At 44.0% G+C, this 22,243-nt stretch overlaps 1 protein-coding gene across 3 annotated transcripts in view; it reads left to right on the top strand.

Moving 5' to 3' along the window:
• The window catches only part of UXS1 (UDP-glucuronate decarboxylase 1), a 90,182-nt gene extending 82,111 nt beyond the window's left edge, over positions 1-8,071 (top strand). For all 3 annotated transcript variants that reach the window (XM_044263782.1, XM_044263781.1, XM_044263780.1), the window contains 4 exons: positions 613-673; positions 2,998-3,055; positions 4,959-5,062; positions 7,194-8,071. In XM_044263782.1, the coding sequence (XP_044119717.1) occupies positions 613-673; positions 2,998-3,055; positions 4,959-5,062; positions 7,194-7,325 (355 nt within the window). In that variant the 3' untranslated portion in view covers positions 7,326-8,071. The remainder of the gene's footprint in view (positions 1-612; positions 674-2,997; positions 3,056-4,958; positions 5,063-7,193) is intronic.
• Positions 8,072-22,243: the final 14,172 nt, after the last annotated feature.

Raw genomic sequence — 22,243 nt, 5'->3', positions numbered from 1 at the left:
GGCCCCGTCGGTCACGATTCATCTGAAACACCCAGATCGCCGTCCGTCCCGTGCAAGGAGTCTCGGGGGGCGGCAGGGGGCTCAGGGGGGAATCGAAGGTGAGGGCGTAGGGAGCAGCGGTCCGGTTGATTTCAACACTGTGTTGTTTGGCTTTATCTGTGATTTACCAGTATGAGAATTACATACTGGAGCGCACTCATTTCAGTGGGTTGGAACTGTTGTTTTTTTTTTAAATCATTGCTTTTTCATATGGACCAGCTACGTGGGCTCACGTTTAAACATCAGAAGCTGTATTAACACCATCTTTTGGGGGCGTTTGTCTCTTTTATTTCTATTCTTCGGTCGTTAAAGGGTTTCAGAAATAGACGGAAGTAAAGAACTTGCCCATTTCGCTTCCATTCCCGTTTCCCGTTTAGCCATCTACACCCCACGCGCTGCGAGCGAATCCCAGACCTCATATCATCTCCCATGAATACCTGAGCATTCCCAGCCCCGCTTATTTGCAGGATTTTGTTTTGGCATCGGCTTTCCATGTGGGGTTTGGTTCTCTTCCGGGAGGTGGCGTGGGTCTGCGGCGGGCAGTGCCTGACCCGGCCTTCCGTTCTCTTCCAGCGATCTGGTGAACGGCCTCGTGGCTCTCATGAACAGCAACGTCAGCAGCCCAGTCAACCTGGTGAGTATGGCCGCTCCTCCTACCCCCCACCCCCCGGAACAGGCCGGAGTTTCGTGCTTTTGTGAAACCATGAAGAGCCGCAGCCTTTGCTTTATTTGCATGTGTGTGTTTGCTTGCTGAATGGTAGAGGGGGAGAAACCCCAGATCCGTGTGTGCCAAGGAGTAGCACGTCTGCACAGCATGGGTGAGTGTTTATCACCATCATCCTGAAGGGCTTGGGTCTAAGCATTTGTGAAAGCCTTTGATGACAGTCCATAGACGGTTTTTGTGTGCGTTCCTTTCTTCGTTGTTCGGTGTCATCTGATCTCCCTGAGAATTAAGTGAGCTTTAGATCGAGGAGGTTAAGAACGTTTCCCAGGTTCTGATCATGTCTATAGTTCAGCCGCCTGTTCGCCGCTCCTTTGTAGCTTCTTCCTTCATGGCTTCCTAGGGCCCCAGAGTCTCCCTGTTGGAGGGATCGTAAGGTTCTTTTGCTCCATGTTTCTGTGCGCTTGTATTGCTTGGTGAACGTGTGTCTCTTCAAAGGACTTTATTCTGTCTCTGGCCAGTTCTCACCGGCAGGAAGCATTTCCTTACATTTAGAACTAAAATCTTGTTCTCTGTGAGCTACCCACTGGCCTTACTTCTCAGGGTGGGGGCCATTCAAGCTAGTCCAATGCGGCCACAGTTAGGTAACTTTCCAAGGATTGGGAAGGCAGGGTCATGCCCTCTAGTCTCCTCCTCCCCAACTCTCAGCCAGAGTTCGTGTTCTTGTCTGGAGTCCTCTTACCGTCTCACTCCCTGTCCTCTGAAGAGCTTCACTCCATCTGATTGAGAACGTGGAGTGTCCAGTGCAGACTGCCCATCATTCTAGATGTTCTGCTCCTGTCAGTGGCCCCGACATTAGCGTATCAGGAGCCATCCCCTCCCCTTGGCAAACCTGGGAGTCAGCTTCAGATTCTTCTCCCAAAAACCACCTCTCCGGCTTCCTACAAGGTTTTAAGGCCCACAGGGGTGGCCATGCCTGCTGATTCCTCAAAACCACTTTACTCAAAAACCTCTCTCTGTAACCAGCAATTGGAAACATGTTCTGTTGCATCCGTTTTCACTGAGTTGGGAGGGAGTTCTTAAGAAATAGGAAAGTGGAGGTGTAACTCCCTTGTCGGGCTGTTGACCGCTTCTTTGTGCACTTCTCAAGAAACATGAAATTAGAAATAGAATGAGACATGTCTTGGGCTCAGTTTTTTCCAAGCATTTACCTGCCTGTCACTGTCAAGGCCATGTCACCTTCACCTGGCTGTTGCTCCAGGCCCTTTAAAATGTGGGTGTTGTCAGTGATGTCCCCCACTCCCCAAGGAGCCACAGTCTTTCCTTTGGATACTGGGTTCCTTCTTTCTTTCCAAGGGGGCCTTGACACAGGGCCCTTTGAGAACCCCCATCCCTGGTAGAAACCTGTTCTCCAAAGTCTGAAGAGTGTCTGCAAATAGCCCAGACAAAGACGGGCCCCTCCCTCCCAAGTTCCCATCACTTCGCTTTGTAAGTCAGTCCTTTCTTAGTGCCCGTGTGTAGGACCTGGTCCCTGCCAGCTTCAGGCCAGACCAGGAAGTTGGAAGTGCAGCGTATGTGGGACACCTGTTTGTCACACTTGATGGTGGTCTCTTATGAGGGGGGAGGGGGTGGCAAGTAAGAGTAGCAGGATTGGGAAGGGAAGAGGGCCAGTGGCTGCTGTCTTGTGTGATGCAAGGAAGGAGAAAAATGGCTTTTTTTGATGTCCCCTAAGGGCATGCTCACACTATAAACCACATGGAGGCTTTCCCTCTGGCTACCGGAGCCCTCATCTGCCAAGTGCCTTTCAGTTCCTTTACTGCTCCCACATGCAAGTTTGCAAGTCTGTTACTGCTTAAGTTGTTGACACAGTGCACCCCAAGGGAATTATATTGTCTTAGGAAGGCTCATTTTGCAGACCTACACTTGTATGCAAAGTAACAATACAGTTACAGTAACGTTAGATCCGGAAATTGACCTGCCTCTTGGTATACACAAGTACCGTACATGTACCGTGTGTCCATATTAGAAGCTCCTGACCTAGCCGAGGGGCATTCTTGTCAACAGACACTTCGTCTAGAGGGCAAAAGCAGGACCAGAAACAAGTTTAGCCCTTCAGTGGGTGGATCAGTCATCATCCTGATCAGGAAGTACCCAATGAAACACGAAGAGGCAGGAGCCTCCCGATTTTCCAAGATGCCGGAGTCAGCCCGTGGGTGCTTGGAAGACATGCATGTGGTTTGCGTGGCGGTCTCTGCTGTTGTGATTACACTTATAACCAGCATCCGTTTCTTCCTTAGGGGAACCCGGAAGAACACACAATCCTAGAGTTTGCTCAGTTAATTAAAAGCCTTGTTGGTAAGTAAGACCGAATGAATGAAATTGGCTGCACTCACCCTATCAGTTAATAACAACCTGATTAGAAAATGTGTAATTAATACGAGCTAATTGAATTGGATAAAAAGCAGAACTTTATCAGGAATACTTAATTGTCTTCTGATTCTTTAATTAAGTAATGGAAAGATAACGATGCAGGGGGTGGGTTGTGTTCACAAGCACCTCAGCAGGTGGGGGTGGAGTGGGCATAGATTTGTTCCGGGTGCTTGAGGTGGGACTGTGTAGATCGCGCCACACAGGTGACAAGTGTTTGATTTCCAAACATGGGCAGTGATGACAATGAGATTTCGAAGAGCCAAGCGGGAGTGGTACCCAGTACCAGCTTGTGTGTTTCTGATGGAATCTGTTGGCGACTTTCAAGTTCTTGGCAGTGCCGGCCAACCTGGCCGTGACACGTTGGTGGCAGTGTAGACACTGGAGTAACCCCAGGGGCGGGCTCTGAAAGTCGTAAGAAGCTTGTGTGTTTCAGACAGCCCTCGTGTTGCACATACACGCGGGGTGAGCCCTTCGTCACGTCAGCAGGCTTACTAGAGCCCTGGGAAGTCTGGCTCTTGGGGAGGGTGCTTTGTTTTCCATGGTTGATCAAGACGTTTGATACAGGACACAACCAGATTGGAGTGTGGCTCCCTAGACTAGACTGGGGTAAGCCTGATGGAGGACGTTCTGCTTGCCCACACCCCTGCTCAGCTGAGTTGATTCTTCAGGGCTGACCTTCCTGACTCGGAGCTGTCATCTACCAGCATGCTCTTATCAGCTCTGGACACTTGGACAGGAAGGGGGCTGGTCTTTCTCAGTCATATATCGTGTCGCCCCAGCAGCCTCCCCAAGATTGCTTCCCCAGCTTTCCCACTCTGGGTCTACCTGTCTCATCCCAGGTAAGGCAGGGTTGTGCTCAGATAACAGTTTGTTCAGGAACTAGGCTATCCAAAACCTCTACCCCTAGTGGGGAGCCGGGGCCAGCATCTTTGGCGTCACCCAGACGCTTGTTAGAAATGCAGAATCACACACCCCACCTGTGTCTTCCAGATCAGAATCTGCATCTTGATAAGATCCTCAGGCATTAATAATCACTGTGCTTCTATGAAAGGCTGAGTAGCATGCCACCCTGAACTGAAGAGGCTTACAATAGCAACTGCTGTGTTTTCTGTGGTTTTGTGCTCAGGGCTGGCATCCGCTGGGGGGTTTCTCCTGCAGGTCTTTGCTGGTGGTCCCTCGCGTGGCTTCCTTCTGCTGGCCAGCAGGGTTTGGGCCCCGCTAGGATGCTGGACAAGCCAGGCTCTCTGTCCTGCTGCATGTGGTCTCTGCAGCAGGGTAGCTGGACACCTTACATGTTGGCTCAGAGCTCCCACCTGCAGGTGCATAAAGGGTTAGGTCTTCCATAAGGCATAAACCAGGAACTGGCCCACGGTCATTTCCTCCTGCTCTCTACTTGATTAAACAAGATGACAGGCCACTTCCGGACCAGGGGCTCCTGCAGTGCATGACTGCCTCAGGTGTGACTCCCTCGGGCCATCGTCATCACAGGTGATTGCACACATTTGCCACTTTTACTGACTTGGAGTCTGGCTCTGTGCGCTTGCCTGCTGTGTTAGCTGATGATGGGTGGTCTGCCCGGGGGCCGGCAGCTAGGGAGCCCTGCCCTTTTCCTCGGGAGTGACTGCCTCTCACCCAGTTCTTTTGGGGCCAGAGGTCCAGTCCCCCGTGTGACTCAGTGTCTCCGTGGGAAATGCATTCTGTCCCCTCCAGGCAGTGAACAAGGCAGCCTTGTTCACTGCCTGGAGGGGGTTTCACTTTGAGGATTACAGTGAAAGTCCCCACCTGGAGTGGTTTGTGCTTCACTTACCTTTCTTTTCTCTTAATGCAGGTAGTGGAAGTGAGATTCAGTTTCTCTCAGAAGCCCAGGATGACCCACAGAAAAGAAAACCAGACATCAGAAAAGCGAAGATGATGCTGGCATGGGAGCCGGTGGTGAGTGCAGGGCCCCGTGCTGCCCCATCGACAAAGGCCCACAACAGGTCCTTGCAGGCATTAGCGTGCTTGGGCGGACAGGATGCAGGGTTTTCTCCAGCCTGTTCTGTGGCTTCTCGTTTTGTGTGTCTCATTCTGTGACGGGGACACGGGAGCCCACTGTGGAGTCTGCTTTTGTAAACTTGCACACGCACACGGCTTACTCTGTGAAAGAAGTGTCCCGGGCAATGGCCGTGTGCTCTCTAGGTCACCTTGACTGACCTGCCGGTCTCCACTCGGCCCAGGATGTCCTTGGACATGCAGGGCTGGGCGAGGTTGCTGTGGGAACGGGGGCAAGTAGGGTCACCCCAGTTCCCAGGAAAGTGGAACTCCAGGTTGGAAGGGTGAGACACCATAGGCCAGGGAGCAGTGACCCTCCATACCTTTCTGTTGCTCCTAGACTAAGTTAGACTCCTGTGGCCTGCGGGGAAATGCACCAAGAGTAGCGTGCATCCCGCAGGTAGATAACAGGAGATACCCAGGGAAGCATAAGTTACTCAAGAGGTGGCATAAGAATTAGGCTTAAATACCATCTTAATAGGGATGAGGGGCATGTAGTCCTTTTAGAGGACAGTAGATGATTTTTAAGAATGGTGAATGGGCCCTTAGAAGAACAGATGGGAGATGAGAGAGCCAGGGACGGTGTACCTGGTGTCCGTGTCTAGTGCCCTCCCCTGCTGTGAGAGTCAGTGCTCCCTGGTCGTTGACCCCTCTGGGAGGGGACTCAGGACAGCTGAGGTTCTGTTGGGATAGCCTGCCTCTGGACTTGACGGGTCAGAGGAGTGCAGAGAGAGCCTCACCCTGCGCTTGTTCAAGACCCTGACCCCAACATGGTCCATATACCAAAAAGCTCCCACAGTCGTGTTTTGAGGTGTTTTCTTCTGCTGCCCTCCAGAGAGGTAAGTGAATGGAATCCCACAGTGTTGGGTCTTAAAGACACTCGAGAGTTCCAGTCCGATCTTTTTTTAACCTGGAACTACAGCTCTGAGGGATCTGAGGGCTACAGGGATTTGTCAAGTGCACTAAAAATATGGTCACCCAAGAACTCCCACCACACAAAGCCGCAGCAAGTGCACGTGTTCGTTTTGAGAAGGCTTTTGCCATGGGTCCTTTTGTAAGTAGAGCCCCCGTGTTTCAAACAAAATATTTTTTGAAAAGCTAAATGCACACTCGCTATGTAGTAACTATTGCTTTTGTCTTAGTGAGGTATGTAGGTTTTTTATTGTTCTGGAGTTTCAATGTGTAACATTCTAACACATTTAGAAGATGAGGCCTCTACCACGAGTTTCTCTTCCTGCTAGTTCCAGCTCATTAGTAATTTCTGAGGGATCTTGTCCAAAGAAGCACTTAGTCATATATCCATCCTGATTCTTCTCTTTGTGTCTTTTTGACGGTGCTGTTGAGGCCAATTCGTATAGCAAACTGCCTGTATTTAAAATGTACAACTTGGGTAGATTTTGATGTATTTCTGTACCCATGAAACCATCCCCACCATCAAGGTAGCAGATAGAGCCTTCTCCCCCATCAGTTTCCGGGTGGCCCTTGGCAGTGCTCCGCTCCCGACTTCTCCCCTTGTTCTCATGGGCAGCTGTTGGCATTTCCTGTGGGCTTCCATGGTGTCGTCGTAGCTTCTTCTCAGACTCAGTCTGTTAGGTCCCTGGGAGTGAATGTCCCATGGGAGAGTGAGGGGTGTGGGTCACACAGGTGCTTCCCGAGGCACCCTCCCTCCATCATACACTTCCTTCCGAAAGAAGGCACACGCTCGCAGGCATTCTTTTCAGGTGTTCTTTGTGGTTGATTCAAACTGGATAGACCCCAAGTCAGCAAGAGGTAGTTCGTGGTCTCTGGGAATGAGAGCCTGTCTTCTGTCCGTCAGGGGTGTAATTTGTCAAATCGCCCAGTGCGTTCTGAAAGCAGCTTTGGCAGGACCTTCTCCTGGCGAGCCCCGATGCCGTGTGAGCCTCCCACGGTGCTGAGTGCCTCTGCCGAGGACAGAGCACTCGTCAGCACTTCTTCCTGCGAAGCCCCGGGGATGTCTGGCGTTTCCTGCATCAGTGACCCTGTCTCCCCTTCCCCCCTTCTCTTTAAACAGGTCCCACTGGAAGAAGGTTTAAACAAAGCCATCCACTACTTCCGTAAAGAGCTCGAGTACCAGGCAAATAATCAATACATCCCCAAACCAAAGCCCGCAAGGATAAAAAAAGGACGGACACGCCATAACTGAAAACCTCACTTCTCGGGACGGGAGATCCCGTTTCACACTTGATGGGATGTATTTTTTTTTTCTTTTTTCTTTTCTTTTCTTTTTTTTTTTTTTTTAAAGAAAGACTTAAACAGGTGTCATGAAGAACAAACTGGAATTTCATTCAGAAGCTTGCTTTAAAGAAATGGATGTGCCTAAAAACTCCCCTCAGAAAACTGCAAATTTTGCCTTGCACTTTTTAAAATCTGTCTTTTTATGTAAAATAGGGTAGATGCATCTTTGCGTATTTTCACGTTTTTTATCTTGCTATGAGAGCATATGTCGTGACTGTCATTGACAGTTTTATTTACTGGTTTCTTTGTGAAGCTGAAAAGGAACATTAAATGGGGTGAAAAATGCCAATTTTATTTATAAAAGTGGGTACTTATAAATGAGACATTATACTATGCATAAAGACAAAAACAAACAAACAAACAAAAAATTTAGCAGGATTGTCAGGTGGGTGACACACCGGCATTTATTCTTCAGGCAGATTAAAGAATTCTGTTTGAGAGCTTTATGTTTCTTTTAATTCAGAATTTTTCCAAGGTCTAGTTTTTAGTTGCAAACTTGACTTTGAAATACTTCCGTTGGTTATCACGATCAAGGATATTTGAAATCACTACTGTGTTGTGCTGCGTATTTGGGGCGGGGGTGGGGGGACAAAGTTAACGTATTCTTGGTTAAAAGTGGTTAAATATGCTATTTTAATAAAATATTGGAACACACTGGCAGTTTTAAAGGTTGGCTCTCTGCTTCGCACAGTGTATTGTCGGATTGCTGAAAAAAATACTGTAGAATTTAAAGGAAAACTCCAAAAACATCCAGGCTGGTATAGGTAACTTGATGAGTGGGTGTTAAAAGCACTGCTCTGCTCCTGAGGCTGAATCTGCATATCATATTCACTGCTGCGTGGAGAGACTTTTCCAGTCCCACCCAGGGTTTGAATCGCTGCATGTCCTTCCCTGGCAGCACAGAGCAGATGGAGAAAAAGAAGGGCCATTTGTTATAAAATCTGTAAACGAGGCACATTGAGAGAAAACTTTGAGAGCTTTTGCTTTCATTAAGAATTCTTTCAAGCTCTTGCGTTAGGATTTTCATTCTCATTTTGGAATAAATGAGAGAACAATACAGGGAGTTCAATCCACTGCATTTTCCAAGCCAGCTGGCTCTGCACAGCGGCAACAGAGCCTGACCTGGCACCAGGAGAGCCTGAGCAGTTAAACAGAATGCCCGTTTCCATAACCAGCCAGGGTAAGCCAGACTTGCCTGCCCCTCGCAATCACTTGGGGATTTTTTTTTTTTAATTGGACATGTTTTTCCTGTCAGAATTGCTGAGTCCAGGCCAAGGAAGCTGTGGTTTTGTTTTATTTGTCAAGCTAAATTCCCCAGAAGATTCTGGAGCTTGGGATTGTTGCTAGATCAGACATTGTGTGAAAGAGGATTCACAGAAGGTTTCTTATTTTAATTGTCATTATTGTGTCCCCAACTGTGCGATACACCATTTACTGGGCAGAGGTGAACAGAGCTGAGAAGTTTGGGAGCGTCCAGACATCGCAGAATGAGCAGAGACCTGGAGGGAACTTTTCTAATCTTAACCTGGGCAGAGCAGTTTGGGGGTACCCAAAAGCCCTGGGGTTCAGAATTCTCTTATCTTGTTATTTGCTCATGTCTAGAATGCTGGAGTCCTTTTGACTTTCGTCCCCATGATTTTCATTAAAGTTTTCAGGGAACAAGGAAGAAGGGGAAGGGGGGTGCGTAGGGTCTAATTCCCCCTAAGGAAAAGGGCAATACATCCAGGGAAATAACGTGAGTTTTGGATTGAGTGCATGACTGTCCCAGGGAGAGAGGAGAGTGGTACTGAGGGCCTGGGGAGGGACAGGTGGCTGGTTAGATGACGGTGCCCCGGCATTTCAGGACTGGCTCCTGACCTGGGCATCACCGCTGGGGTACATCACCTCTTCTTTCAGTGACAGTGAGTGAGCTCAAGCAAGGTGCACATCCCAGAGTCAGGACCTGCTGGATGTCACCTGCCTGCTCTTCAGCAGGAGCCTGGCTCTAAGGCTGCTCCATGAGCCGTGGTGTGTCTTCGGTCCTGGCGCTGGCACTGGGTGGACTGTCCTTCTGATAATTCTGAGTAGGACTGGGAGCTTGACTTTGTTCTCAGTTTTGAAGTTGTATTAAGTGAAAGGCTGGTCTGGGCGCGACAATGAGTTACAATTTGGCCTCATAAGAGACTGTGGGAAATCTGGGAAGTCTTCTGTGATTTCCTGGGGCAGAGGAGCTGGGAGTTTTAATGTTTCAATTTGCATATGAAAGTGATTTGTGTGTATTACCTAGACTTTCTCTGTGGTCAGTTGTTATATTTGATAGGGAATTGAAGAGTTGCATTGCCTTGAGAACCATTTACTACATATGGTATCCGGAGGTGGGGATACACACTGCCTCAAAGACTCCGGAAGGGCTTTGTCCTAATTACCAAGATGAACCCACCTGTTTTCTCTGTATTAAAAATTCTTGACTGTGTCCTATTTGTACCTAGACATATTGGGGAACAAGGGTCATTGTCATCTACAGCTGTGCTGTGGGAAGGAAAAGTAGGGATTTTATGATCAAAAACCTCAATTTTTTTTTTCTTCTTTTAAGTGGGACAGCATCTAGCAGAGCTGGCATGATTTCCCTCCTTTCCTCAGGCCCGGCTCTGATACAACCCAGCGGGTTAGACCGAGGAACTAGGGCCTCCCAAGGGCAGGTGTTGTTAGGGAGAAAAGAGTCCTCTGCTGTCCTTCAAAACAGTTCCTTTTCGTCTCCTGAGCACGAAATTCTACTCTTGATATTTACTCTTGATATTGATTATTTACCTGTGAACACCAGGTTGAGATCCTAGAGATAATACTCACCAAATTGCAGGGTCCCCCTAGGATAGGCTCCACCTGTTTTTTTTTTAACTCATACTTGTCCACATCTTGCCTCCAGCATTTTGTCAGTTACAGTTCAGATGGTTCTGCCCTCATTCACTCAGAACCTGCTCCTCCAGTAAGTCGCAATTCTGTACGTTTGCCAGTCAGTCTTCAGTTTGGGGGACCGCAAGTTGCCCTGGGACCTCACTACTCTATTGCCTCTAAGAAGGGATGTTGGGGTTTTTGCAGTTCTGGTTTTTAGCAGTTAGGGCAGAAAGATGACTTGTAAGCTCCTTCCATGTTGGTAAAAGGGTTTGTTTAAGAACTTTAATGCTTGTCAAAAGTCTTGCTATTTGGGTACATGTTGAATTTTGTGTTTCTATATTGTTTGCACATTTTATTTGAAGTGAAACTAATGTGATGTGGTGTAAGGACCCAGGATGCAGCGTCAGAACAGCTGACCCTACCACTTACCAACCATGGAAGGCCAGTTCTTAAAGAAGCAAACATAAAGAAAAATGTAAGGAGGAGACTTATGTTTCCAAGAAGATGGAGTAGGCAGACTTTGCCTTATCTTCCCGCTAAAGTACAATTTAAAATTGTGGACACGATGTGTAAGACATATAGGAGGATTTTGTTAATGCATAGAATAAAGCAGACAACTAGGTCTCTCAGGGCCTGAGGAGGGATACAGTAGTGTCAGAATGGGTGGGCTTGTGTCCCACCTACAATCCACATGTTGAATTCCTAACCCCCCAGACTTCAAAATGCAGGCTATATTGGGAGATAAGGTCTTTAAAGAGGTTATTAAGTTAAAAGGGGGTCTTTAGGATGGACCCAAATCCTTCCTGACTGGCATCCTTATAAGGAGGAAATCCAGATGATGTACGTGCACATGTGCACAGGAAAGACCGTGAGGGCAGGGCAAGCAGGCGGTCCTCTGAAAGCCAAGAGAGACCTCATGAGAAACCAGATCTGCTGACAATTTGAACTTGGACTTTCAGCCTCTGAGACTGAGAAAATAAATTTTTGTTGTTTAAGCCTGCCAGTCTCCAGTATTTTGTTAGGGTAGCTGAGGAAACTAATACAAGTGGTGAGTTCCCTAGATTTTCTTTTTGCATCCTATATCCCAGATTTGAGAAGCCAGCAATCTAGAATGCCAGTTCACACAGTCAAACCTCCTGAAACCTGTTCACTGTAGCAAACGTGCCAGAAAAAAGGAAGCCTGGTAAGACAGAACTTTCAAACCATAATGGTTCTACTCCAGCCAAATACTATGTGAGAAAATTGCAGCCCATCCCCTGTTCCTGCCAGCAAAGGCCAAGTGGGACCTGAAGTTCCCCTTGCCTGGCTGGAACAAGATGCCTCGAACTCCTCCCCACCCCTCTTCCCGGTAGTTTCAGGGAAGGCCTCCTGGGAACTAGGAATTAGATGGCCAGATCCAAGACTTGCCTCTCCAGTGAATGGTAATGACCCCATCTCCCTTTCGCTTCCTGAGGCAGGTGGTGTCCAAGGAGCCCTAGCAGAGAGTCAGAACTTTCAGTCCTTTGATCAGTTGTTACAAAGCAACGCCAGCGGGGGCCACTTGGGTGGCAGTAATGGGGTGCCTCTTTCCCTTACAGCCTGATTGTCACCTGTGAAGAGCCTGGACTCCTACCCCCACCAGACAATAAAGAGCAGTGCTCCCTCTCACTCACAGGAGTGGGGTCAGAGAAGGCCTGCCACGGCCCAGAGTTTTTATCTTAGAACATTCAACCAGGTTTCATGTCACTTCAAGACATGAAAAGTCACATCACACCAAGAACCAAGAAGATTTCAAACAATTAAGAGACAATAGCGGGTGTTAGAATTATCAGACAAATACTTAATTTATTTTTAATTTTTTGTATTGGATTGTAGTTGAAACACAGTGTTAACATTGTTTGAGGTGTAGAGCACAGTGATCTGGCAATTCTGTATGTTACACTGTGCTCACAAGTGTAACTACCATCTGTCACCATTCAGTAGATGCTACTTCAATATCATTGACTATTACTGATGCTGTACATTTCTCATCCCCACCTGACAAATATTTTAAAGCATTTTATTAAAGTATTTTAAAGAAATACTTCAGTGAGCAATTATAAACGTGCTTGAAACATGAAAAATAGAAAATCTCAGAAAAGAAGTATAAAGACTTAAATGGAATTTTTAGAAGTGAAACATGAGAATAAGAAGCTCTGTGGGTGAATTCAACAGTGCAGTGGGGAGGCTAAAGGGAAGACTCGATGAACTTAAAGATGGAACAGTAGAAATTCCCCAGGCTGAACAAGTAGACTGAAAAAGAGATGTGTGGAACTATAATGAAAAAATCAGTCATGCCATTGGAATACCAGGAGAAGAGAGAGAGTGGGACTGAAAAAAATATTCCAAGAAAAAGAATGGACTAATTCCTCAAGTTGCCAAAGTGACATAAACCAACAGATTCAAAATGAAAAGTGAACCCCAAATAAGATAAAGCCAAAGAAATCTATGCCAAGATCCATAATAGTAAAACCAAAAACTAAAGCCAAAGGTAAGCAGTCTCAAAGGCAATGAAAGGGAAATGACATATTGCCTCCAGGGGCAAAACAATTAGAATGGCCATGAGTTTCTCATCAAAAACCTTGGAGTCCACAAATAAGTGGCACATTTTCCAAGTGCTGGAAGAAAAGAACTGTTAACCTAGAATTCTATACCCAGTGAAAATATTCTCCAGAAATGGAGGGGAAAACCTTCATTCCCCTCATATGAAGGAAAACTATAAGAAGTTTTCACAGCAGACCCATCCTAAAAGCATGACTAAAGTAAAATTAAACAAAAAGGAAATGATAAAAGATGGAACCTGGAGATATCAGGAAGGAAGAAAGGACATGAAAAGAGCAAAAACATGGGTAAATGTAATAGGTTATCTAGAACAATAACTGAAAGACTTATACAGAGAGACATAGCCCAGTGAGCCAATAGGATTATAAAAAAGAAAAGTGTGACCCATAGGAAGGTGGGGAAAGAAAACAAACACACAATAAACAGAAAACAAAAAGTAAAAAGGCAGATTCAAGCCTTAACATGATAATTACAGTAAATATAAGTAGCCAATGACATCAATTTGGAGATATCAAGAGAATATAAGGGAACAGGAGGTACAACTTTGTACATAAATTTGACAACTTCGATGAAATAGACCAATTTCTGGAAAAACACAAACAACACAACTTTTCCAATATGAAATGCATAATTTGAATAGTCTTATAAGATAGAATTCCTGGTAGCCTCCTGAAAAGCCTCCAGGCCCAGAAGGATTCCCTGGAGAATTCTACCAAATATTTAAAGAAGAATGCACATCAATTCTACAATCTCTTCCAGAAACTAGAAGAGGAAAGAACACTTCCTAATTTATTTTATGAAGCAGTATTACCCTAACATCAGAACTAGGCAAACACATACAAAAAAAGAAATATAGAATAATATACCTCATGAATATAGGTGCAAATTTTTTATTTTATTGTTAGGTGCAAAATTTTAATATAAAATATTAGAAAATTGAATTTAACAATATATAAAAAGAACTCTGTACCATGACCAAGTGGAACTTATTCAGGGATACCAGTCTGATACAGTATTTGAAAACCCTGATCAATATATTCCACCATAAAAGGAAAAAAAATGATCACATGATGCTAAAAATCCAATCATGTAAGTATTACAGCTATATCACGGTTGTGCTTGATACCCTGTGCTATCTTTCTGACAAAACTTGAATTTAAAAGATTACTTCTAAATCAAGGAAAGTTTGGTAGGCATTGAAAAGGATCAAATAAGAATCAGAAGCTAAAAATGGAATTTCATTAATCAAGTATTAATGAAATAAGACTTAAAGATACACAAAAAAGATACAGGTGCCTGTGATAACACCTGATTTTTCCTACTTTAAAGGTGCTAATGAGGTTGCAGTGATACAATACACAGATGTGAAGAAAAAATAACGATAATTGTGTTTCAACTTCCCGCAACAGAACTGTGTCTGAGTCAGCTGCCCAACTGGAAAGGTCATAGGTGGACAATGAATCAAAATCACCATTCCCAGTTTCACAGATCAAATGGCAGGAGGTGGAATTCATCTGTTGTCAGCGCAATAAGGACCCTCTGTCAGCGTTCCTATCAGCATTTGGGCTTCTTTGATATTGGATGCTTATTTACCATGTTCTCATTCCCATTTCCTGGTTTATTTTCACAAAATTTGTTTCTCAGCAAAAAGAGAAAATGAACTGGAAATCAGAAAAGAATAGGATGACAGAGCTCAATTAAAAACAACAAACAACCAGACGTGAATTACATCCACCGCACACACCTCCTTTGTTAATGGAGTCTAGTCCACACATTTTGCTCAGAACTACAACATCTGCCTTTTCTGCTGCTTCTCAGCGTCTGTTTATGCTGATGGTCGCAGCTGTAGCACCTCTTGGTGTTTTTCTCTACTCTCTTCCCAGGCTGTTTTATGTCAGGTAGACTAGGTAATTACTTATTAGCAAAGAAGTGAACTTTCAAGGAAAAGACACAGCTCTTATAAATCCAGATTTGGGGAATATATTTACCTTTTCCCCCTGATTGCTCCAATATGATGTAGAAACAGTATAGATCACAAACTACTAGGAAAGTAGTAACATTTATTGAACATTTATTCAGTGGTCTGTAGCCTGAATAGGGTGTATTTCTTTTGGCTCTAACATTTCCACCATTATCTAGTCTTGCCTTTGCTCTTTATGTATATATACTATTCATTTTATGAGAATAAAGTTTAGTCAGAGTTTCCAAGGAGTCAGGTGCTACGTCTCTTCACAAGGGCTCAGCAGGAATGGAGAAATGAATTGCTGTTGTACAAGAATCACCACTGGGTATCTCATGATCTCAAACTTTAAGAAACTAATCTTCAAATGCAGAATTTTCAATAAACAGCCTTTACACAATGTTCACTCACCCTGCTGGAAACACTTTATGAAGGAAACCATTCTATATTTGGAAGTTTGAGCTAAAACTGGGCTCTGGTTGTGCCCTTGGGGCTCTCCAAGAACAAGACAAAGACTTTTTTCTCTTAACAGCCCTTCAGATGTTTGAAAATGAGCAGTCTGGTCCCTCCAGGCATCCCACGCCAGCATAGATTCCTAGCTCCCCCCAGATGCTGTCCACTCAGTCTTTAAGAAGATGGGGCAGAGGAAGATGCGAGAGCAGTGTCTAGGCATGTCCCCTCCTTCCATTTCCATTCTTTTCATATTTTTACAATGGCATTTTTTGCACTTTGTTGAAGCTTTATAGGAAAATAGTTGGTCTATAAAGTCCTGGAGAGAAATTCTGATCCATTTAAAAAAAACAAAAAAGAAAAAACAGTATTTCTTTATTTAAAAGGGACGCTCAGGGGCACCTGCGTTGCTCAGTGGGTTAGAGCCTCTGCCTTCAACTCAGGTCATGATCCCAGGGTCCTGGGATCGAGCCCCGCATCGGGCTCTTTGCTCAGCGAGGAGCCTGCTTCCCTCTCTCTCTCTCTCTATCTCTGCCTGCCTCTGCCTACTTGTGATTTCTGTCTGTCAAATAAATAAATAAAATCTTTAAAAAAAATAAAATAAAAGGGATGCTCAGAGAATTAGGTGGGATGATGTGAAAAGCACTCTGACCAAGCTTGGGAAAGCTTCCCATCCAGACTGGCCTTAAGTCCTCACCCTTGTTCATAGGAGCTTTTACTCAGAAGGCTGTCAGTGCAGTAGTTAGGTGAGGAAAAATTCAGTATTTCCAGTCTGAGTGCAGGTTCAGGAAACTATAGGCCCACGAGGCACACTTTGTAGGGGGGAGGTGGACAGTCATGGGGGAAATAGGGATGGGGACATGAATAAGCTAAGGTAGGTGGTACTTGTCCTAGGAAGGAGAGAGGTCATCTGGTATGGGAAGGACCACCAGTTCTGGGTTATAGTTCCTGTTCTGTTCCTAACTCACTTTGTATCTTAGGAGGTATCTGTCATCCCATGCTTCCAGCCATTTTCCTCAAAAATGAGACTAGATCAGCTTTTCCCTTCCTGCATGCAGTCAGGCTCCAACCAACCCACACCAAAGAGTATTTACTCCGATGGGCTCTGTACTAGGTTCTGGGTGAACTAGGTTCACTAGGTGTACTAGGTTCAGTGGTGAACAAGAGATAGTCATGCTCTCTGTCCTGGACTTAACAGTGCAGGAGAGAGAAAGAGGTTTGTCAGATAATGGCCCAGGTGATAATTTTCTCTAGGAAAGTGCTGCATCCCAGAACTATAGCAAAGCCTGTGGGAGGAAGCTGACCTGGAAGAACCAGGGAGGGGGAATGACCACACTGAACACTGGAGGAAGTCTGGGAGTTACCCAGGCAAAGAGGGAAACAGAACCTTCCAGGAGGAGGGAGTAGATAAACCCATCACACTGAAGAGGGCAACAAGAATGCTTTCTTTCAAACAGCTGGGTAGGGGTGGATGGGTGGGTGTGGAGTGAGCACCCATGAGAATCTTAACTGCAAGATGTCCGTATGTGGCCTATAAATCCACAAGTGGAGAATGTAATCTACAGTGGTCCCAGTTTGGTAAGACTCCCCTTCCCCCTGCCCCTGCACCCAAGGGCACTGATAAAGGGAGATACAAGTGACATCCAGAAGACTTCAGCTTAAATCAGGCATCAAATACTTCTCAACCAAATAAAGCTCTAAAGAAAATGAACAGGAGGGGCACCTGGGTGGCTCACTGGATTAAGCCTCTGCTTTCAGCTTGGGTCAAGATCTCAGGGTCCTGGGATCGAGCCCCACATCGGGCTCTCTGCTTGGTGGGGAGCCTACTTTTCCCTCCCTCTCTGCCTGCCTCTGTGCCTACTTGTGGTCTCTGTCTGTCAAATAAATAAGTAAAATATTAAAAAAAAAAAAAGAAAATGAACAGGAATTAGACATTACATGGAATCAAGGAGACGACATCATGAGTGAAAAACCATGAATGGAATGCAGGTGGTAACAAATCCACACAGACTTCTTCAGATACTGGAGGGGGCGGGGAAACAACAACCAATAAAAAAAAGAAGTGCCATACATTTAAAGAAATAAAAGAGGAAATCAAAAATCTGAGCAGATAACAGGAGATGTAACATATATTTGGAAAAGGGAAAATATAACTGAAGTTTATATACTTGAATAACGTTTTGGGAAGAGGTAATAGAATGGGGAGGAAGAAACATTCAAAGAAGCAATGAGGAAAATTTTCCAGATTTGTTGAAAGACACTGACTCTCAGATTAAAAAGCCCAACAAACCCCAAACAACACATATCCCTGGCTGTAGGAGACAGCAGGCATGTAGGTTATAAAAGACAGTGGGAGGGACAGTGTCATGCACAGAGAAGTAATAGAAAAGTGATAGAAAATTCTTAACGTCAACAGTGGAAACCGTAAGCTAGAATCATATCGTCAAAGTGCTGAATAAATAATGAAAATTCTGTACCAAGTGAAACAAAGGAAAGTGCCAAACTTGAGAGTTTACCACCAAATGACCCTCACTAAATGGATTCTGAGGGCTATAATTCCAGTTGAAGGAAAATGAATGCAGGTGTATGATCTGAGCTGCAAGGAGAAACAGTGAACCAAGATAACTATGTGACAATCTAAACAAACTAGTGCCTATACATGAAACAAAGATAATCTGTGGGGAAAATAAAGCAGGCTAGATTTAAAATGCCAATTTACAATCACTAAGAAGTTGGGTGAGGAGACTGGAGAATAAAGTTTTGCAAGGTCTTTGTATTGTCCAGAAGACCATGGCTACCGAGTGCCTGTCATGTTGTCAAATAGGCATTCTCTCTCTCTCTCTCTTTTCACTCTGCTTCTCTCCCTGCTTGTGCTAGAAATAAATAAACAAAATCTTTTTTTTTAAGCTCCAAAATATGATATTAGAACTAAAATGAATTCTTAATCACAATAAGTGTAAGTGGACCAAATTCTCCCATTAAGGCCTTAATAGTTACACCATGTTTAAAAAACAAAATAAATTTCAGCTATGTACTCTTTACAAAAGACACATAAAGCACCCAGACAAAAAGGCCAAACTATGGAAAAGATATACCAGGCAGTTAGTAACCAAAGGGAGAGGGCAAATACAGTTATATTAATATCAAAGGAGAATTCAAGCAAAACACATTATTAGAAATTAAAAATTTGCTGCATAATGATCAATGATTCCCTTCACCAGGAAGATGCATTGATTCTAAATTTGTGTATACCATGTAAACTTGTGTATAGCCTCACATGAAGCCATACTGACAGAATCAAAGGAAAAATTTGTCAAATCCATCATCATTATAGATTTTAACATATTTGGGAGTAATTCGTAGATCAAACAGACAAAAAAACAGTAAGAAATTAGAAAAGTCAACCTTGAACTAACTAATGGACTTGACAGCATCTGATGTCTAGAAAAGACACAGTCCTTTCAAGCACACTTGGAATATTTGGTGGACCTGATGCACTGGCACATAGAGCTGACCTCAGTGTAGTTCGAAGGACCAGGGTCTGACTGTAGTTTTTTGGGTTTTTTAAATTAATTAATTTAAAAAAAATTTTTTTTTTTTAAAGATTTCATTCATTTATCCGACAGAGAGAGATTACAAGTAGGCAGAGAGGCAGGCAGAGAGAGAGAGGAGGAAGCAGGCTCCCTGCTGAACAGAGAGCCCGATGCGGGACTCGATCCCAGGACCCTGAGATCATGACCTGAGCCGAAGGCAGCGGCTTAACCCACTGAGCCACCCAGGCGCCCTAAAAAAAAATGTTTTTACCACAATGCAATTAAGTTAGAAAACAAGGCCAATATGATAATTAGAAAAATCCATTCACTTGTAAATTTAATAACACTTGTAATCAACTTAAGGGTCAGAGGAGAAAATATAATTGAGATGATTTCATTTCATCTTAACTTTTCAAATCAAATTCATGGGATGCAGTTCTTGGAAGGAAACAATACTAAATGCCTACAAAAAAAAATATTAAGGCTCAAAATAGAGCTAAGATCTAATATAAATCAAAGACCCACAGACATAGAAGGAAGGAAATCAAGAGAAAAGAAACTCAGAAAATAGAGAAACATACAAGAGAACAGATCAACAAAACAAAATCTTTATGTTCGAAAAGATGATTCATTTTTTTAAAAAAAGGGCAAGTGGAATGGAAAGAAAAAATAAAACCTCAGATGCTACAGAGAAAAGCAGTAAGAGGATATTAAGAACAACTCTTAATACTTTAAGACTTTGATATCATGGATGACTACCTAGAAAGATTGAATTTAGCAAAACACCTCTAAGGAGAAACACAAAGTCAGAGCAATCCTTTATCTCTAAAAGAAATGCAACCAAAAGGAACAAGTTTACCACAAAGAAAACACCACATTCAAATGGCCTTATCTGAATGCTAGGAAACATTCAGGAAGTAGATCATTCCATTCCTACAAAGAATGGAAAATAAAACAGCTCATTTTAAGAAGGCAAAATAACCTTGATATCAAAACTGACAAAAACAACCAGAAAAAAACACTAAAGCCTACTTTCTCAGGAAGATGTATACAAGAATTGAGAACACATGTCCAACCAGATTCAACAATAAATAAGAAGAAATCACGATCAGGTTAGGTTTCATTCCAGGGATTCAATTCATTAACATTAGAATTTTATTAATAGAACTCATGTTAATTAACAGATTAACAAGGAAAAGTTGTATCTTCTCAACAGATAAGGAAAATAGAATTTGACATCCAGACATGACACTCAAAAATTATCTTAGCATATTTTTAAAGCCAGCACGATGAATAGAAAAATCCATTTCTTAACTTGATAAATTTCCCTAATTTGATAAAAGACATCTACAAAAATCATCCAGCAAACATATATGGCAAGATTGGGAAAGAAGCTATGATGTCCTCTCTGTCACCCCTCCCTCCCACCTCTTTGATTATGCTGGGGTTTGAGCCAGCCTTATAGTAGACAAGAAAAAGAAACACATTTAAAGGGTGAGAATGTAAAATAGGACAGCCGCTGTGGAAAACCATGTATGGCAGTTCCTCAAAAAATTAAACAATCACCATATGATCCAATATTTCCACTTCTGGCCATATACCCAAAGAATTGAAAGCAGGGACATGAAGAGCTATGTGCACACCCATGACCGTAGTGTTACACACAGTAGAAAAAAGGGGGAAGCACCCTCAGTGTCCCTTGACAGATGAATGGATGAATAAAATGGGGTAGAAACGTACATTGGAAAACCATTCATCCTTAAGTAGGAGGGAGATCCAGACACAGGCTACGACATGGGTGAATCTTGAGGACAGTATGCTAAGTGAAACAAGCCAGACACGAAAAAACACTATGATTCCACTTAAATGAGGTACCACAGTAATCCTGTTCATAGAGATTGAAAGAAGAAAGGGGACCATCAGGAGCTGGGGGAGGGAGATGGGGAGGTCACGTTTCATGGGGACAGAATTTCAGTTAAGGAAGGTGAGAAAGGCCTGGATTGATGAGTGATGGTGATTATTGCAAAATAACATGAAAGTACTCAATGCCACTGAACGATACACCTAAAAATGGCAAAAATGGTAGATTTTATGGTATGAATATTATTTTCAAAAATTGTAAAGATTCCAAAGGAAGTAACAGAATTACTCTCAAATGCAAATGGTAGGAGTGTCCATAAACACCACTCTCCCAAAGTCAGTAGTTCTTACTAAGCTGGCATTTTTTTTTTTTAATTACTCATGATTTGTGAATGGAGATGTGATTCAGGGACTATATACAAAATTATCATCTTTTTTTTTTTTTAAGATTTTTATTTATTTATTTGACAGAGAGAGATCACAAGCAGACGGAGAGGCAGGCAGAGAGAGTGAGAGGGAAGCAGGCTCCCCGCCGAGCAGAGAGCCCAATGCGGGACTCGATCCCAGGACCCTGAGATCATGACCTGAGCCGAAGGCAGTGGCTTAACCCACTGAGCCACCCAGGCGCCCCAAAATTATCATCTTTTTGAGAAGGAAGAAAAAGCTTCCATTAGACTGTCAGAGGGGTTTGTGACCCGCAAAAGTGTAAGAATCATTTTGAGTGCCCCCTGCCTTCCCTACAAGCTCTGTGGGCTTCACACAGGCTGAGACCAGACTCCCTCCATCAGTAATGACTTAGGAGCCCACTTCACCTCCCTTCCCCCAACCCCTCCCTCCCTCTCCCCACCCCCCACACAACTTTTCTATTTCATCCACCTGGGTTATTTAAATACTACATGAAGTATATTCTTTTTTATTATGTTATGTTAGTCACCATATAGTATATCAGTAGTTTTTGATGTAGTCTTGTTTGGGTATGACACCCGGTGCTCCATGCAATCCGTGCCCTCCTTAGTACCCATCACCAGGCTCACCCATTTCCCCTACCCTCTCCCTTCAAAACCCTCCGTTTGTTTCCCTGGAGTCCATAGTCTCTCATGGTTCATCTCCCAATCCCAATTTCTCCCCCTTCATTTTTCCCTGCCTTCTCCTAATGTCCTCCATGCTATTCCTTATATTCCACAAATAAGTGAAACCATATGATAATTATATTTCTTTGCTTGACTTCTTTCACTCAGCATAATCTCCAGTTTCAACCGTGTCGATGCAAATAGTGGGTATTTATCCTTTCGGATGGCTGAGTAAGATCCCTTTGTATATAAGGACCACATCTTCTTTATCCATTCATATGTTGAAGGACATCTCAGCTCCTTCTACAGTCTGCCTATTGTGGCCATTGCTTCTATGAACATTGGGGTACAGATGTCCCTTCTTTTCACTACATCTGTATCTTTGGGGTAAATTCCCAGTGGTGCAATTGCTGGGTCTTAGGGCAGCTCTATTTTTAACGTTTTGAGGAACATCCGTACTGTTTTCCAAAGTAGCTGCACCAACTTGCATTCCCACATGAAG

The sequence above is a fragment of the Neovison vison genome, chromosome 8, assembly GCF_020171115.1.
Source record: "Neovison vison isolate M4711 chromosome 8, ASM_NN_V1, whole genome shotgun sequence".
Classification (NCBI taxonomy): domain Eukaryota; kingdom Metazoa; phylum Chordata; class Mammalia; order Carnivora; family Mustelidae; genus Neogale; species Neogale vison.
Note: the sequence above shows the minus strand (reverse complement) of the source record. Positions and strands in the feature narration are given on the sequence as shown.